The 19942-nt window shown below is 37.8% G+C and overlaps 1 protein-coding gene across 1 annotated transcript in view; it reads left to right on the top strand.

The window, feature by feature from the left end:
* Positions 1 to 19942, top strand: part of ZC3H6 (zinc finger CCCH-type containing 6) — an 85004-nt gene that overhangs the window by 24351 nt on the left and 40711 nt on the right. Inside the window, exon 3 of the mRNA XM_036749263.1 lies at positions 539 to 661. Within this exon, the coding sequence (XP_036605158.1) occupies positions 539 to 661 (123 nt within the window). The remainder of the gene's footprint in view (positions 1 to 538; positions 662 to 19942) is intronic.

Here is a 19942-nt window from a genome sequence, read left to right as displayed (position 1 = left end):
CATTTTTTATATATTTGGAACAAAGCTGTAATGTCAGAATTTAGGTTCTCACTCATTACCGAAAGCAGACAATAGCATTCTTAGGTTATAAGTATCCTATTTAAATCATGAGGTCACCATTCTTTTTTTTAATGTTGTTTAATTTTTTTTATGAAGAGCGACCTTTTCTTTTTCCAAAGCTTTGACTACTTAGGAGGATGTAGGAGATAGTGGTATGGAGAAGAAAAGTGCTTACTTTGTGAAGCTCTTAAACAGAGAGAAGAGATTATATTTTTCCCTCTTGGGAATCCTGGAAAACTGCAAGGGATATAGGTTGGGGTAGAATGGTAGCGGATGCTGGCTTGAGGATATATCTGGTAAATCTCAGACCTCTATCTTTCTATGATGGTACCCAATCTGCTAATCAGATAACTTAGACATAGATTTGTCTTATAGGTATCAGTCAATTTTCCTTCATTATTAGAATGCTAAGAGTTTGCTTTTTCTTTGAACAATAAATTGATACTTTATAACATATTTGGTTTTTACTTTTTTCCAGCATAATTCTCCCTCTAGTGATGATAGTTCAGACTACAGCCTTGATTCGGATGTTGAACATACAGAAAGGTCCCATAAAAAAGGATCTAGCTCCTACAGGGATTATGACTCATCATTTCTTCAGGTATTGTTATTCTTTTAAATTGATTTCATTCTTTTTCCTCCTAGTATTTTAATAAAATACCTTATAAAATACATAATGCATTAAATTTCAATCCTATCACAAAGTCCATACAGTAATCTCCCTTATCCAAAATTGTCAGAAGTTGAGTTATTCTTTGTAATTTAATTTTCCAGATAATTAAAATGTTCTCCTTTAAGCACAAAATTTTTTAAAAATTGAAAGTAAATTTTAAAAAAATCAAACGTATGTTTCTTGTCATAAACAGAATACATGGATCATAATATAAACTTTTCTTCACAACTTAATGTTTTCGTTATGAATATCAATTACTTTACCTTGATGTATTATGCTTTCCACAGGGGTCATTGTTTTCTCCCATGCTAAATGCCCTTAAGCTGCCATATTTTTTTTAAATCATTTTTCAGTTTCTTTCTTGTTATTGTTCACTTCTTGCTGTTGTAAGTGTTCCTCCTTCTTTATGTTCCTTAATAGTATACTTGCTCCTCCTTCCTCTTAATGATTTGATACTTTTGATCTGTTATAAACTAGGAAACCAGGCAACACCCTAATTAGAGTTATATATAAAATAAGAGTAAATGGTATGTGAGAGCTGTTACCAAAGTATGGTGAAAAAGACATTGTGACAGCTATATTAGTGACATACTTTATGATTATTTCCTGGTTTTCAAATGTGTTCTTGGTAGATGATTTTGCTGGGAAAAGTGAGATGTTAATGTAACTTCTCCTTATTAATTTTGTGATGTATACTATTACCTAAGTTTTTTTCCGAAGATACTTTTTCTGCAGAGACAGAAGCTAGGAAAGAGAGAGGGTGGGTAAGAGGCAGAGAGATGTAGATAGGTAGATTCTTTTTTATAAAGCTGAGGTGGAATTTTTGTCACATCGGTTACAAGGGAATACTTTTACTCATCTTCACTGACAGATTGCATAATAAGTCTCTTTGCTTTAACATATGTTTTCATTAATCAGCTTTCTACTATGTTAAGAATCTAAATAATTATACCAGAATTATTCATCTGGGCCAACACTACTTTCAGTTGTACTCATAAATAGTTTTCAGAGTAGTAATCTTAAAAGAAACATCCAAAGTTGTTCTTGATCTATATAATTACATATTTCACTTGCTCCAATCTAATTTTTAAGGTAGTGTTTTCTTCAGTGGTCTTTTGGACCTCCTTTTCCATTTGGCTAATTCTGCCTTTCAAGGCATTCTTCTCCTCATTGGCTTTTTGGAACTCTTTTGCCATTTGAGTTAGTCTAGTTTTTTTTTTTTAATTTAAATTTATTTATTTGACATATTTTGTTTTCAGCATTGATTTTCACAATAGTTTGAATTACAAATTTTCTCCCCATTTCTACCCTCCCCCCCCACTCCAAGATGGCGTATATTCTGGTTGCCCTGTTCCCCAGTCAGCCCTCCCCTCTATCACCCCCCTCCCCTCTCATCCCCTTTTCCCTTCCTTTCTTGTAGGGCAAGATAAATTTCTACGCCCCATTGCCTGTGTATCTTATTTTTTAATTGCATGCAAAAACTTTTTTTTTTTGGTTTTTGAACATCTGATTTTAAACCTTTGAGTTCCAAATTCTCTCCCCTCTTCCCTTCCCACCCACCCTCCCTAAGAAGTCGAGCAATTCAACCTAGGCCACGTGTGTATCATTATGTATAACCCTTCCACAATACACATGTTGTGAAAGACTAACTACATTTTGCTCCTTCCCAACCCATCCCGCTTTATTGAATTTTCTCCCTTGACCCTGTCCCCTTTTGAAAGTGTTTGTTTTTGATTACCTCCACCCCCATCTGCCCTCCCCTCCATCATCCCCCCCCCCCCTTTTATTTTTTTTTTTATCTTCCTCCCTCTTCTTTCCTGTGGGGTAAGATACACAACTGAGTATGTATGGTATTCCCTCCTCAGGCCAAATCTGATGAGAGCAAGGTTCACCCATTCCCCCCTCACCTGCCTTCTCCCCTCCTCCCACAGAACTGCTTCCTCTTGCCACCTTTATGTGAGATAATCCACCCCATTCTATCTCTCCCTATCTCCCTCTCTCAGTATGTTGCTCTCTCATCCCTTAATTTGATTTTATTTCTTTTAGATATCTTCCCTTCATCTTCAACTCACCCTGTGTCACACATATATATACACATAAATATATACATACATACACTTTCACTTATATATATACATAAACATATATACATATGCATATTCCCTTCAGCTACCCTAATACTGAGGTCTCATGAATCATCCATGTCCTCTTTCCATGTAGGAATGTAAACAAAACAGTTCAACTTTAGTAAGTCCCTTGCAATTTCTGTTTCTTGATTACCTTTTCATGCTTCTCTTGATTCTTATGTTTGAAAGTCAAATTTTCTATTCAGTTCTGGTCTTTTCATTGAGAAAGCTTGAAAGTCCTCTATTTTATTGAAAATCCATATTTTGCCTTGGAGCATGATACTCAGTTTTGCTGGGTAGGTGATTCTAGGTTTTAATCCTAGCTCCATTGACCTCCGAATATCGCATTCCAAGCCCTTCGATCTCTTAATGTAGAAGCTGCCAGATCCTGGGTTATTCTGATTGGGTTTCCACAATACTCAAATTGTTTCTTTCTGGCTGCTTGCAGTATTTTCTCCTTGATCTGGGAGCTCTGGAATTTGGCAACAATATTCCTAGGAGATTTCTTTTTGGGATCTATTTGAGGAGGAGATCGATGGATTCTTTCAATTTCTATTTTGCCCTATGGCTCTAGAATATCAGGGCAGTTCTCCTTGATAATTTCTTGAAAGATGATATCTAGGCTCTTGTTTTGATCATGGCTTTCAGGTAGTCCAATAATTTTTAAATGATCTCTCCTGGATCTATTTTCCAGGTCAGTGGTTTTTCCAAGGAGATATTTCACATTGTCTTCCATTTTTTCATTCCTTTGGTTCTGTTTTATAATATCCTGATTTCTCATAAAGTCACTAGCTTCCACTTGCTCCAATCTAATTTTTAAAGTAGTATTTTCTTCAGTGGTCTTTTGGACCTCCTTTTCCATTTGGCTAATTCTGCCTTTCAAGGCATTCTTCTCCTCATTGGCTTTTTGGAACTCTTTTGCCATTTGAGTTAGTCTAGTTTTTAAGGTGTTGTTTTCTTCAGTGTATTTTTCAGTATTTTTTTGGGTCTCCTTTAGCAAGTCATTGACTTGTTTTTCATGGTTTTCTCGCATCCTTCTCATTTCTCTTCCCAATTTTTCCTCTACTTCTCTAACTTGCTTTTCCAAATCCTTTTTGAGCTCTTCCATGGCCTGAGTCCAGTTTGTTTTTCTTGGAGACTTTTGTTGTAGGCTCTTTGACTTTGTTAACTTCTTCTGTCTGTATGTTTAGGTCTTCTTTGGCACCATAGAAAGATTCCAAAGTCTGAGACTGAATCTGGGTGCGTTTTCGCTGCCTGGCCATATTCCCAGCCAACTAAGTTGACCCTTGAGTTTTTCAGTGGGGTATGACTGCTTGTAGAGTTTAAAGAACTGTGTTCCGTGCCTGGGGGGATGTGCCGGCTCTGCTACACCAGCACTGCTCCTTCCCCAAGAACCCCCAACCCGGACTGGGCCTAGATCTTCAGCAGGCTGTGCGCTCCTGCTGTGATCCACCACTGAATTCCTCCCACCAGGTGGGCCTGGGGCCGGAAGCAACTGCAGCTGTACTTCTGCAGCTGCCCCACCTCCTCTGCCCCCCCGGGGTGGTAGCCTAACCTCGAACTCCTTCCATTCCCAAAGCTTTTCCCACTAACCTTCTCTGTTGTCTTGGTGTTTTTGGATTGAGAAGTCTGGTAACTGCTGCAGCTCACTGATTCAGGGTGCTAGGGCAGGCTCCTCCCGGCTCCTGGTGTGGTTGGTCCGCGCTGCTCACACTGGGCTCTGCTCCGCTCCCAACTCTGTGCAGGATAGACGTCACCCAGAGACCATCCAGGCTGTCCTGGGCTGGATCCCTGCTTCCCTCTGCTATTTTGTGGGTTCTGCAGTTCTAGAATTGGTTCAGAGCCATTTTTTATAGGTTTTTGGAGGGACTCGCCAGGGAGCTCATGGTAGTACCTGCTTTCCAGCTGCCATCTTGGCTCCGCCCCCTCACCATCTATAATTACATATTTCTCTGACTTATTATGTAGTAGAAATTAAACTGAGTCTCAAGCAAAGTCTGTACCATTCATTTTCACCTCAGAAGCAATGATAGTACTGTTTTCTTTCTTGATCATGAGCATTTTCATTCTAGAAGTACACTTGACTTACAGTAATTCCAATATTCTTTTTGTCATCTTTTACCTCACTTAGCAGAATCCTGTCTACTTATCATGGGGTATTTATAGAAATTAAATATACACATATACCATTTTTGGAGCCTATATTAGAATGTAACATAAAAAAGCCCCAAGCATAATTACAACAGAACACTGACTCTCCAATTATTTCTTTTTTAAAAATAAATTTTTGTCGATATTTTCTGTTCCTTACATTACCATAGTATCTCCTGTATCCCTCCCTCTTCCAGAGAGCCATCTCACATGATGTATAGTATTTTGGGGAGAGAAAAAAAGTCACTCAGTTGTTTAGTAAATTGAAAAAGCCCCAAAACATATGCAGTCCACCTGTGGATCCCCCACCTCCTTGAAGGTTTAGGTGGGAAGTGTCTTCTCATATCTCTTCATTTGAGTTCCACTTGATCTTTATAATTTCGTCGTATTTGTTTTTTGTTTTTTAGTGTGTTTTTATTCTTTCAATTTATAATGCAGTTGCTGCGTATGCTGTTTTCTTAGTTCAGTTTACTTCACTCTGCATCAGTTCATATAGATCTTTCCATGCTTCTATATTTTCATCACACTCATTTCTTACAGCACAGTGATATTCCGTTAATTTAAGTACTACAATTTGTTTAGCCCTTCCCCAATTGATGGGCATCTACTTTGTTTCCAATTTTTAGCTAGTGCAAAAAGTGCTGCTATCAGTATTTTGGGAGTATATGGAGATTTTTTTCTTATCAATGGCTTCCTTGGGCTATAAGCTCAGTAAGTGAGTCCCTGGTTCAAAGGGTATGGACAGTTTAGTCATTTTATTTGCATAATTCCAAATTGCTTCACAAAATGGTTATACCACCAATAATGTATTGGGGTACCTATTTTTCCACAACCCCTCCAACATTGTTATTGTTGTTATTTTTGTCAGTTTGCAGGGTGTAAGGTGAAATCTCAGGGTTCTTTTATTTTATTTTTAATTTATTTAATATATTTAGTTTTCAGCATTGATTTTCACAAAAGTTTGAATTACAAATTTTTTCCCCATTTCTACCCTCCCCCCACTCCAAGATGGCATATATTCTGGTTGCCCCGTTCCCCAGTCTGCCCTCCCATCTGTCCCCCCACTCCCCTCCCATCCCCCCTTCCCTTCTTCTCTTGTAGGGCAAGATAAATTTCTATGCCCCATTGCCTGTGTATCTTATTTCCTAGTTGCATGCAAAAACTTTTTTTTGTTGTTGTTGTTGTTTTTGAACATCTGTTTTTAGAACTTTGAGTTCCAAATTCTCTCCCCTCTTCCCTCCCCACCCACCCTCCCTAAGAAGGCAAGCAACTCAACATAGGCCACGTGTATCATTATGTAAAACCCTTCCACAATACTCATGTTGTGAAAGATTAACTATGTTTTGCTCCTTCCTAACCTATCCCCCTTTATTGAATTTTCTCTCAGGGTTCTTTTAATGAGCATTTCTCTTGCTATTAAGGATTTGGAGCATTTTGTTCATATAATTATGAATACTTTGCAGTTCTTTTGAGAATTATTTGTTCATATCCTTTGTGTGTTTATCTACTGGGAAAGAGCTATTAGTCATATTTATTTGCCTTTTTCTTTATTCATTATATATCTTGGCTACTAAACCCTTATCAGAGAAATTTGATACAAAGATATTTTTTTTCCCATTTAGCCATGTCCCTTCTAATTCTAGATGCAATAATGTTGTATGTGCAGAAGCTTTTTGGTTTTAAGTTCCCTTTTCTGATGTAAACACAGTATTTTATTCCTTCAGTTACTTTAATCTTTTTTTAAGATGGCCCTCTTCCCACTACCTCATTTGATAGCCTCCCTTCATCTCCTCGCATTCAGTCATTCTTGTTATTTATTTTTCAATTTTAAAATATTTTTTGCACCCCCTTCCAGAAAGGATTTCTCTCACTCTCTTCATCATCTGTCTTCTCTTTCTGTTAACACTAGACCCTTATTTTCTAATTCACAGCACCTATAATTATCTGGTCTCTTTTTCTTCTATTCTTCTTGTAATCAGAGTTTCCAAATTATCCATTCTAGGCTGTCCCTGTGGACTTTTTCTTCCAGTCTTGGTGAGTTTGCCCCAGGATTCTCCTTTTCCATTTTTCCTCATTTCTAGAACAGTACCAATTATTGCAGGTATCAGAGAGGAAGAGGAAGAGCCCATCCCCCCACCTGATTATGCAACCTACCATTGATCTATATACACTTGTCTTGTTGACATCTTTTTTCTACATTTACTTGGAAATCTCCCTGTGTCCATGCTCTCCCACTCTTCCAAGTGCCAAGGGTTCCAATTCCCTCCTTCCTGGAACAAGTAGACTTTTCAAGCACCAAACCCTCAGTCCTCATCCAATGTAAGGTCCTCATCTCCCTTCTCCAACCATCTCTCTTCACTCATAGGAGCATTCATCAGTGGAACCCCCTTCCACCTCCAAAGTAAGACCTTCTTCTTCTGCACTCCCCACCCCCACCTTTTTCAGTCTTTCCTTCCTCTTCTTCACCCATTGTCCTGTAGGCTCTTCTCTTTCTGGAACCACGAGGTTACCTTCCCCTCGTTGTTAGCCTTTGATTTGACCCTGGAGCATCATTCACTCCTCTCTATGCCCCTACTCCCCTCCCCGCCTTTCGCTGCCTGGCCATATTCCCAACCAACCAACTTGACCCTTGAGTTTTTCAGCGGGGTATGACTGCTTGTAGACTAGAGAGTCCTATGTTCCTCCTTTGGGGGGGATGTGCCAGCTCTGCCACACCAGCACTGCTCCTTCCGCAAGAACCCCCAACCCGGTCTGGACTTAGATCTTCAGCAGGCTGTGCACTCCTCCTCTGATCTGCCACTTAATTCCTCCCACCAGGTGGGCCTGGGGCTGGAAGCAAGAGCAGCTGTAGCTGCCCCACCTCCGCTGCCCCCAGGGCTGGTAGCTGAACAGCGAACTCCTTCCACTCCCACAGCTTTTCCCACTAACCTTCTCCACTGTCTTTGATGTTTGTGGGTTGAGAAGTCTGGTAACTGCCGCAGCTCACTGACTCAGGGTGCTAGGGCATGCTCTGCCCGGCTCCTGGTCTCTCTTGTTTTCTTTCTAAAAATGTTTCTAAGTCTTCTTTATTAATGGACATCTAACTTTTCTCCTGAAGTTTAAGCTCAGATTTGCAGCATAGGTCACTCCGGGCTACATTGTGAGTTTCATTGCTCTTCAGAACACATTATTCCATACCCTTCTTCTTTTTCGTGTGGAATAGTCTTACGTTATTTGAATGTCCTTTTTCTTTGTATTTAGATGTCTTTCTCCTGATGGCATGTAGAACTTGATGTTTCTGACTTGGGTTGCTAAATTTAATCATTATTCATCTTGGACTTTGCCACCTTGGGTTTTTTTCTTGACGTGATTTGTGAATTCTTTCAATTGGAATTTTGTTTTCTATGTTTAGGAATTCTGGGCAATTTTCTTCTGTTGTTTTCTTCATTAAAGTGTTCACGTTTCGTCATGTTCTTTTGTGAGATCAAGGATCCTTAGTTTGTCTGAGATCAGTATGCTTTGTTCTGGGTTGTTCCTCACTTCTGCATATTTGCATTCCCAATCTATTGTTCTCTTTTTTGTTTCTTTGCTGAGGCTTGCTATTACAGATTTCAACTTTTTCTGTTCTATTCATTATCTTTGTTATGAAGGACATAAATTCTGCACTTGTAATTCTCATTTCTCTTTTAAACTACTTAAGAATAGTATCTTGTGGTTCCATGTTCTCCACAAATTCCACAGGGTTCTCTCTCTCATCAAATGTTGGATCATTTTCCTTTATCAGTATTTATTCATAGATACCTGAACTTGTTTACTAGATCTGAAGGCTGTATTTCTTTCTATTGTTACTGTTTTTCTTGCTGATTAATCTATTTATGTTCAAGGTCTTTGAGATTTTTTTCTTCTTTAAATGTTATTTCCTCATTATTTTCCTCATTACTTCCTTACTCTCTCCTCTCTAACTGGTTTGCTTTGGGACTGGATCTCAGAAGTTTCTTAGCTTCCTTCCATGCTGGGCAGTTCACAGCTCACTAACCTAGGTCTCTGCCCCACCTAACTTTTGGATGGTCAGAACTGGCCCCAGCCAGGTGCTGTGAATTTTTCCCTCAGGTGTGGTGGAATGCTGCACAGCCCCCTCTACACACACACACACACACACACACACGCACGCACGCACGCACCATGTCTTAACTTGGTGACTTGTCCCATTCCCTCTGTTCTTCAGTTCTCTTGCATCAGAAGTTCAGAACCTTTTTCCCCTGGCACCTGCAGTTCAGAGCTTTGCAGCATTGATGCTTATGGGTTGCAGCTTCTGGCAGAATTTTGCTCCTTTCCTGAAGAGTTGTGGCCAAATCCCAAGCAAACCTCCTCAGCCTGGAACTAAGGTCTCCATGGCACTGGAAAGAGGAGGGGAGGGACCAGGGTGTAGGAGTGCGTTTTGATGTAAACATGTCATGTCCTCGGGTGTACTAATGCAGCATTGCTACTTATAAGGTACGAGGTCAGAGATGGGTATGGAGTGAGTTCAGCATCAGTGAGCATCAATTTCTGGGTTTTCAGGTTGTTAGGTTTGGTTTTTTACCTTGTTTCAGCAGCATTTGTTAGCATGAGGGCGTGAGGGCGTGCACAGTGCGAAGTGTGCATGCTGTGTGTTCAAAACCAAGGCTGCTTTTAATTAATTTTTGGTCGTTGCTTGTTCAGAAACCTTTTACTGTTGCCAAATTTTTTGCAACCCCATGGGATTAAGACCCACAGTTTAAGAAGTGCTAACTTAGACCATGGAGACAGGTGAAGTCAGTTTATCTTTGGTACATAATTTCTGTTTCGAAAAGGTTTGAGAATTTGTAGGAATCAGAGAAAATGTCAGGTCTGCTATCTTGTTGCTCATATAACCTGGAACAATCTCCCTTAATTCTTATCTAAAAACTAGACCTTAAGGACCCATTCTGGTTGTGTTTATTAAAGTACATGAATTCTTATTGTTCTGTAGTAGCCACTTTGGGTAAACATTTATAAAAGGTAGTGTGATATAGTGGATAATGGACATATGGGTGGTTTGAGTAGAGTAAGAAAAAGTTTTCAAATTGCAAAAGCTGTTTTTTAAACATAGTATTTTATTTTTTCCAATTACATGTAAAGACAAATTTTAACATTCATCTTAAAAATAATTTTGAGTTCCAAATTTTCTCCCTCTCTCCCTCACCTCCCCTCTCCATAAGATGGTAAGCAGTTTGATATAGGTTATATATGTGCAATCATGTAAAACATATTTCCATATTAGTCATGTTGTTAAAGAAGAAACAGATCATGAGAAAAAAACTGCAAAAAAAACCCAAAGTGAAAATAGTATGCTTCATTCTGCATTCAGATTCTGTCAGTTTTTTCTCTGGATGTGAATAGCATTTCCTCAAGACTCTTTTGTAATTGTCTTGGATCATTGTATTACTAAGAATAGCTAAGTCATTCATATTTGATCATCATACGATGTTGCTGTTACTGTGTGCAGTGTTCTCCTGGTTTTGCTCACTTCACTTTGCTGATGCATGTAAGTCTTTCCAGGTTTTTCTGAAATCTGCCTGCTCATCTTTTCTTTATAGCATAATCATACTCCATTACATTCATGTGCCACAACTTGTTCAGCCATTCCCCAATTGATGGACGTCCCCTCAATTTCCAGTTCTTTGCCACCAAAAAAAGAGCTGCTGTAAATATTTTTGTACAAATTAGGTCCTTCCCCTGCCCTTTTTTTTTAATACCTTTGGGATACAAACCTAGTAGTGGTATTGCTGGATCCAAGTGTATGTACAATTTGATTGCCCTTTGGGCATAGTTCCAAATTGCTCTGCAGAGTGGTTGGATCAGTTCACAACTCTGCAACAGTGCATTAGTGTCCTAATTTTCACACATCGCCTTCAACATTTATCATTTTCCTTTTCTTTTATATTAGCCAGTCTTATAATCGTGAACTTGGTACCTCAGAGTTGTTTTAATTTGCATTTCTCTAATCATTAGTGATTTAGAGCATTTTTTCATATGACTATGGATAACTTTTATTTCTTCATCTGAAAACTGCCTGCTCATATCCTTTGATCATTTATCAGTTGGGGAACAACTTGTATTCTTACAAATTTGACTCAATTCTGTGTATATTTTAGAAATGAGGCCTTTATATGAGACATTCATGCAAAAATTATTTCCCAGTTTTCTGCTTTCCTTCTAATCTTGGTTGCAATGGGCTTTTTGTTTTGTTTTGTTTTTTGCACAAGATCTTTTTAATTTAATATAATCAATATTATCCATTTTACATTTTGTAATACTCTTCTATCTCTTGTTTGGTCATAAATTCTTTCCTTTTCCATAGATCCGGCAGGCAAGCTATTCTGTGCTCTCCTAATTTGCTTTTGTTATCACCCTTTATGTCTCAATCATGTACCCATTTTGGCCTTATCTTTGTATACAGTGTAAGATGTTGGTCTATACCTAGTTTCTGCCATACTCTTTTCCAGTTTTCCCAGCAGTTTTTGTCAAATAGTGAGTTTTTGTCCTAGAAGGTGGAGTCTTTGGGTTTATCAAAACACTAGATTACTGTAGTTATGTACTACTTAAAAAACTGTTTTTTGGACAGTTTTTTCTATACTTAATTGTATAAGGAATCCTTAAGTATATATGCTCCCACCGTCAATATAGATCAACAAATTGCCTACAGCTTATAGTCCAGACTGCTGAAAGGTTAAGTCACTCCCTTGGTGTCTGCCAGGGAATGTGTTTCTGAGGCCAGTAGTTGAATCTAGGTCTTCCAGACTCATACAAGGCTGGCCCTCTAGCCACTAGGCCACACTGCCTTTAACAAATAATTTTACATAGCTAAGGAACTCATATTCAAGCATAATTTCACCTGTAGATTCTTATTTGACACAAATCATACATTGAGAATTGATTACATTGACCCACCCTTTATTATGAACATTTTCTCACTTTCTAAATCTACTTAACATCATTTATATAAGATTTATACAAGTTTGCCCCACCTTCATTTATCATTCTTTCATTTAACTTATAGTTTATGAAATAGAATCATCATTCATGACTGTTCCTCTCTGTCTCTCTGATTATAGTAATTCCTCTGTCTATCCCATATCACATTATGAGGTTTCCATTTTGTACACAGACAAGTCTTCATCATTGTGTAGAAATTATTCTACTGCTGCCCTTATTCTCTCCAGATTAGTTATAATTTGAATCACTTTGTGGTTTGTGACCTACTTCAAACTTATTTGCAACTCCTTTCCTTTCTTTTTTTGATCGTCCAGCCTCATTTTCTTCCTTTTTCTTTATATACCTGTGTCGTTGAGAATGAAAAAAATTAATTAGCCTTTTTAGGCCTCAGCAATTCCATTTTATTCTTTTTTTATGTTTATAAATTAAGAATGGGTCTTTAGGTTCTTCTAGAAAATGAATTTTCTACTATCATTTGCATAGTCATTGCTAAAAAAAAAAATAGAATGTAAAAGTAGTACCAAAAGTTAGATGTAAATAATTAACTAGCAGCTCTTTCCCTTACTCAGTTGAAGACCTTTCATCCTACTCATTTCACAGGAGTTTATGCTAGGCACAGTACTATTTTATAAGCACTTAAGTTCTACTTCATCATCATGGAAGTAGCATGCTCCATATCTTTTTTTCTTTTCTTATCATTATTTATTTAGTTAATATTTTTAGTTTTCAGCATTAATTTTCACAAGAGTTTGAATTACACATTTTCTCCCCTTTTCTGCCCCTACCCCACTCCAAGATGGTATATATTCTGATTGCCCCATTCCCTAGTCAACCCTCCCTTCTGTCACCCACTCCCCACCATCCGCTTTTCCCTTGCTTTCTTGTAGGGCAAGATAGATCTCTATGCCCCATTGCCTGTATATCTTATTTCCTAGCTGCATGCAAAAACTTTTTTTTGAACATCTGCTTTTAAAACTTTGAGTTCCAAATTCTCTCCCCTCTTCCCTCCCCACCCACCCTTCCTAAGAAAGCAAGCAATTCAACATAGGCCACATGTGTATCATTGTGCAAAACTCTTCCACAATATTCATGTTGTGAAAGACTAACTATATTTTGCTCCTTCCTATCGCCCTTTATCCAGTTTTCTCCCTTGACCCTGTCCCTTTTCAAAAGTGTTTGCTTTTGATTACTTCCTCCCCCATCTGCCCTTTCTTCTGTCATCCCCCCTTTTTTTAATCAACTTTCTCCTCCTTTCCTGTGGGGTAAGATACCCAATTGATTGTGTATGTTATTCCCTCCTCAGGACAAATCCAATGAGAGCAAGATTCACTCATTCCCCCTCACCTGCCAACTTCCCTCCCAACAGAACTGCTTTTTCTTGACACTTTTATGTTAGATAAATTACCCCATTCTATCTCTCCCTTTCTCCCTCTCTCAATATATTCCTCTCTCATCCCTTAATTTGAATTTTTTTTTTAGATATCATTTCTTCATATTCAACTCACCCTGTGCCCTCTGTGTGTGTGTGTGTGTGTGTGTGTGTGTGTGTGTGTGTATTCCCTTCAGCTACTCTAATACTGAGGTCTCATGAATTATACACATCATCTTTCCATGTAGGAATGTAAGCAAAACAGTTTGACTTTAGTAAGTCCCTTATGATTTCTCTTTCTTGATTACCTTTTCTTGCTTCTCTTGATTCTTGTGTTTAAAAGTCAAATTTTCTATTCAGCTCTGGTCTTTTCACTGAGAAAGTTTGAAAGTCCTCTGTTTTATTGAAAGTCCATATTTTGCCTTGGAGCATGATACTCAGTTTTGCTGGGTAGGTGATTCTTGGTTTTAATCGTAGCTCCATTGACCTCTGGAATATCATATTCCAAGCCCTTTGATCCCTTAATGTAGAAGCTGCTAGATCTTGTGTTATTCTGATTGGGTTTCCACAATACTCAAATTGTTTCTTTCTGGCTGCTTGCAATATTTTCTCCTTGATCTGGGAGCTCTGGAATTTGGCGACTATATTCCTAGGAGTTTTCTTTTTGGGATCTTTTTGAGGAAGCAATCGTTAGATTCTCTCAATTTCTATTTTACCTTCTGGCTCTGGAATATCAGGGCAGTTTTCCTTGATGATTTCTTGAAAGATGATGTCTATGCTCTTTTTTTGATTATGGCTTTCAGGTAGTCCAATAATTTTTAAATTCTGTCTTCTAGATCTGTTTTCCAGGTCAGTGGTTTTTCCAGTGAGATGCTTCACATTGTCTTCCATTTTTTCATTCCTTTGGTTCTGTTTTATAATATCTTGGTTTCTCATTAAGTCACTAGCTTCCGCTTGCTCCAATCTCATTTTTAAGGTAGTATTTTCTTCAGTGGTCTTTTGGACCTCCTTTTCCATTTGGCTAATTCTGCCTTTCAAGGCATTCTTCTCCTCATTGGCTTTTTGGAGCTCTTTTGCCATTTGAGTTAGTCTAGTTTTTAAAGTGTTACTTTCTTCTGTATTTTTTTGGGTCTCCTTTAGCAAGTCATTGACTTGTTTTTCATGGTTTTCTCGCATCACTCTCATTTCTCTTCCCAATTTTTCCTCTACTTCGTTAACTTGCTTTTCCAAATCCTTTTTGAGCTCTTCCATGGCCTGAGTCCAGTTTGTTTTTCTTGGAGGCTTTTGATGTAGGCTTTTTGACTTTGTTGACTTCTTCTGGCTGTGTATTTTGATCTTTTTTGTCACCAGAGAAAGATTCCAAGTCTGAGTCTGAATCTGAGAGCGTTTTTACTGCCTGGCCATGTTCCCAGCCAACTTTCTTGACCCTTGAGTTTTTCGTCGGGGTATGACTGCTTGTAGAGTAGAGAGTACTCTGTCCCAAGCTTGAGGGGTTGCACTGTTGCTTTCAGAGCTATTTCTACATAGCAAGTTGTGCCACACCAGCACCCCTCCTCCCCCAAGAACCACCAACCTGGACAGTGACTCAGATCTTCAGCAGGCTCTGCCCTCCTGCTCTGATCTGTCACTTAATTCATCCCACCAGGTGGGCCTGGGGCCAGAAGCAACTGCAGCTGTAATTCTGTAGCTGCACCTCCTCTGCTGCCCCCGGGGTGGTGGCTGAACCGTGAACTCCTTTCACTCTGTCCCCAGCAGCTTTTCCCACTAACCTTCTCAGTTGTCTTTGGTGTTTGTGGGTTGAGAAGTCTGGTAACTGCCACAGCTCACTGATTCAGGGCGCTAGGGCCTGTTCCGCCTGGCTCCTGGTGTGGTTGGTCCTGCCACCGCCCACACTGGGCTCTGGTCCACTCCTCTCCCAGCTCCATGCGTGATAGACCTTACCCAGCAACCATCCAGGCTGTCCTGGGCTGGAGCCCTGCTTCCCCCTGCTATTTCATGGGTTCTGCAGCTCTAGAATTTTTTCAGAGCCATTTTTATAGGTTTTTGGAGGGACGTGGCGGGGAGCTTATGCAAGTCCCTGCTTTCCACCTGCCATCTTGGCTCCACCCCTCACATGCTCCATATGTTAAAATGATTATCCTGTTTGGTCCAAAAAGAGGCAGCAAACAACTAGAGTAACTGAAAAGTTTTTCTTTTGTTTTTTGTTTTTTCTTTGTATTTGTAGTAGGTTTCACTCTAACATACTGTAGTATAGTGAGATAGGTCTGAATGTTTGTAAAAGACTACCTGGTCCCTTTAAATGTTTTACCCAGGCCAGATTATTTTTCAGTTGTAATCATTAGTAAATAATCTTTCTCCATAATTGCTCCTTACATAAACATGGAGATGTTGATGTTTTATATGTTTATATGCTCTTTCAGAAAGAGTTTATGTCTATTTTATCTTCATTCAGAGGGACTTGAAAAATACTTTAGTTGGATCTTCACTGAAGAGTGCATTTTTTTAGCCTAATATGGGCATATGTAAATTGGGTATACTCCCACATACTTGATTATATATTGTGACCCCCTATATGTGCAGAGCTAGAACTAATCCTGAAAAAAGTTCCTCATTGGAGTATAATAATCATTTAAACATAATTGTAGGTGGTCTAAGCATAATCATAGGCTCAATTTAAATCTGCATTCCAGGTGCCTAATAGGAGAAGAAGATTTAGAATATCATTATGTTAAAATTCACTTTTATGTTATACTTTAAGATGTGCAAAGGAGTTTTTTATCTATTATCTCTTTTATTCACAACCACCCTGTGAGGTAGATAGTACCTAGTCTATAGATGAGGAAATTAAATCTTATTGGTTAATGATTTGTCTAAGAACACACAACTGGTCATTTCAGAGCCAAAATTTAAACACAGGTATTTCTTGACTGGGCAGCTAGACCCAAATGGTCTAGAGAGTTGGACACAACTGAACACAACTGAACAACAACAACAAATTTCTTGACTACGTATAATGTAGTCAAAAAAATAATTTTTTCCCGCCACAGTGGGAAAATATACCACAGTGTAATCATCTGCATATGTGAAAGAGCTACTAAGAAGACTGGTTGTATTGGAAGACTAGGCGATCTGGAAAAACTAGAAGATTAGTATTAGGTTTGTAAATGGAGAGAAGAAAAAATGTGAATTTTGGGGTCAGGTTACTGCATAGATAGGAAGGAAGTCTTCAAATGGATAGTTAATTGATAGTAATGTATACTTAAGATGAACAGCTAAGTCTCTGACAAAGACTACATAAATTAAGTAATACAGTAAATCTTTAAATTCATAAAGCAGTAAATTTATGTCATTAAATATTAGTAGAAAGACTTTTTTCTCATGGAAATTTAGATACTTTTAACATATAGATCTTCAGATAGACCCAAGTAGTAGGCTATTGTTGATCCCTGTTAAACATTTTCATCAAAGGTGAAACCACACAAATTCATGACTCAATTTCTTTTTTTTCTGCATAGATTATTTTATTTGATCCTCACAAGAACCCTGTGAGTTAGCCATTATTATCACCATTTTACAGATTAGAAAACTGAGACCAAGAGCAATTTAGTGAGTTGCCTAGGGTTCATAAAGCTAGTAAGTATCTGAGGTTGGATTTGAACCCTATCAGCTCTGATGCCTTATTATATATGTAACTTAGTGTAAATTTCTTGGGTTCTCTGCTCCCCAACTTTCCTTTTAAAGAAAAGATTAATTTTATTTTTGTTCAATTAAAAATCCACCCATTTTCTGTTTCACCTCTATCTCTGCATTTAAAAAGGAAGAAAAAACAAAATCCTTGTTAACAAATATGTATAATCAAGCAAAACAAATTCCCGTATTGGCCATATCCAGACATTTCTCAGTCTGTTTCCTGAGTCCATCACCTCTCTGTCAGGAGGTTTGTAATATGTTTCATCTTGAGTCCTTTAGACTCAACTTTGATCATTGTGATGATCAGAATTCTTAAGTCTTTCAGTGTTTTTCTTTATACTATTTTTATTTTATATATTGTTCTCTCCATTCTGATCACTTTACTCAGCATCAATCAGTTCATATGAGTCTTCCTAGGTTTCTCTGAAACCTTCCCCTTCATCATATCTTAGAACACAGTAGTATTCCATCATACTGACATACTATGATTTGTTCAGCCAGTCCCCGATTAATGAGCATTCTCTTAGTTTCTAGTTCTTTGCCAGCACAAGCACACAAAGAGTTGTTACAAATATTTTTGTACGTATGAATTGGGACAGGTAGGTGGCGCAATGTAAACGAGTGTTGGCCCTATAGTTAGGAAGACTTATCTTCCTGTATTCAAATCTGGCTTCAGATACTAACTGTGTGACCCTGGGCAAGTCACTTAACCCTATTTACCTCAGTTTCCTCACGTATAAAATGACCTGTGGAAGGAAATGTGGCAAACTACTCTAGTATCTTAGCCTAGAAAACCTCAAATGTGATCATGAAGAGTCAGACATGGTGAACAAATATATGATTCCTTTTCCTTTTTCTGGTGTCTTTGGAATATACATCTAGTAATGATTCTCTCTGAACTGTGACCCAATTTCTTAAAGTATCACTGAATGTCAGAGTTGGAAAGGACCTCTGAGAGCAGCATATGGTTCAACTTCTGTCTGAACAAGAATCTACTCAACAGCATAACCAAGAAATGATTTATTTTCAGTCAAAAGGTCTCCAACCTTTGATCAAAGACTTACAGTGGCATTCCTCCAACAAATACTATTACTTCCTGGGGCTGCCCACTTCCAGTTTTTTAATAGCTCTAATTCTAAGGAAATTTCCCTTTACATCAAACCTAAATCTGTCTTTTTGTAACTTCCACTTGTTACTCCAAGTTCTGCCATTTGGGCCAAGCAAAATAAATCTAATCCATTTTCCATGCAATAGTTCTTCAAATACTTGAATAGTTGTCATATTCCCTCCCTTCCCCAGTTGTCTCTTCTGTAGGAGAAGTGTACTCATTTCTTTCAGTTGATTGTCATTTGGCATAATCTTTAGGCCTTCCCCTATCCTCATTGCTCTTTTCTGAATACAATATAGCTTATCAGTCTCTTCCCTAAATATAGTGCCCAGAACTGAACATAGTACAGCTGGAAAATAATTTCTTAACCCTAGTCGCTTTGCCTCTCTTAATGTAGCCTAAGATCATATGAAAATTTTTGCTGTATTATGCTGTTGACTCATATTAAGCATACAGCCCACCAAAACATTCAGATCTTTTTCAGAAAAATTGTTCTCTAGCCATGTGTCTTCTACCTTGTTCATGTACATGGGAGGTTGATTTTTTAAATGTAAGTATACTTTATATTTATTACTGTTAAATTTCATCTTGTTAGATTTTTCCCCAACATTCTAGTCTGTAGTCTTTTGGATATCTACACATTGGATGTGCACACTCTCTATACTTTTATTCCAGGGATTAACAAAATTGTTGATTAGTGTGAGATCCTGAAGCTATCCATTAGAGACATTTTTTGAAATTGATAACTAAACCTTTAATATATACTCATTAGGTCCAGCCATTCAACAAGTTTTGAATCTTCCTAACTAAACAATTGTTGATCCTACAGTTTTCCATTTTTCTGTAAGAAAAGCACATAGGATCTTGTTGGACAGTTTGCTAAATTCTATGTAAATAATCTACAGCATTTCCTTGACTTGTCAGCTTTATAACACTAGCGGAATAGGAAATGAAGTTAGTTTGGCGTGTCCATCTTGACTTTTTCCCTCCTTTTTTAACATACATGAAAAATTTTTATTTTTGAAATGCTATGCAGTAAAACTATCCCTGTAAACACTGTTTTAAAGCAAAGTCATATGCATTTGATTTGGTGTATATGTGCTCATAACAATACTTTATTGATACAGCTTTACCAGAAATGAAACAGTGTCTTCAACCATGGTTGTAAATTTTTAAAATAAATTTTAGTTTTTTAATGCATTTTGTTAAATTTAGTGTCATTCATGTTTTTGTTTTTGTTTTTTGTTTTTGGCATACGCTAAGGCAATATTTTTGTAATACCAAAACAAGATAGTTAAGATGTAGAGGTAGTCCCACATCTCTAATGTTCCTTTCCTTTCTTTTCTAAAATTTTGTGATTCCATAATTCTTTAACAGTGACCGGTACATAGTAAATGTTTAATAAGTACTAATTGGTTGATTAATTTTAAGATGAGCCACTGACAGTTCCTTCAAGCAATATTTATTTTAAATTGTTTCTTATCTGTATGAAAAATGAGATTGGGGGCAGCCAGGTGGCACAGTGGATAGAGCTCTGGACTTGGAGCCCACAATACCTGATTTCAGTTCCAGGCTCAGACACTTACTAGCTATATAACCTAGGGCAAGTCACTTAACCTCTGTTTGCCTCAGTTTCCTCAATTGTAAAATGGGGATAATAATAGCACCCACCTCCCAAGGTTGTTGTGAGGATCAAATGAGATAATGTTTGTAAAGCACTTAGCACAGTACCTGTCACATAATAAGCGCCATATAAATGTTTATTATCATCATTATTATTATTATTATTA

Source organism: Trichosurus vulpecula, chromosome 3 (assembly GCF_011100635.1).
Source record: "Trichosurus vulpecula isolate mTriVul1 chromosome 3, mTriVul1.pri, whole genome shotgun sequence".
Lineage (NCBI taxonomy): Eukaryota > Metazoa > Chordata > Mammalia > Diprotodontia > Phalangeridae > Trichosurus > Trichosurus vulpecula.
This window is presented reverse-complemented; position numbering and strand designations above follow the sequence as displayed.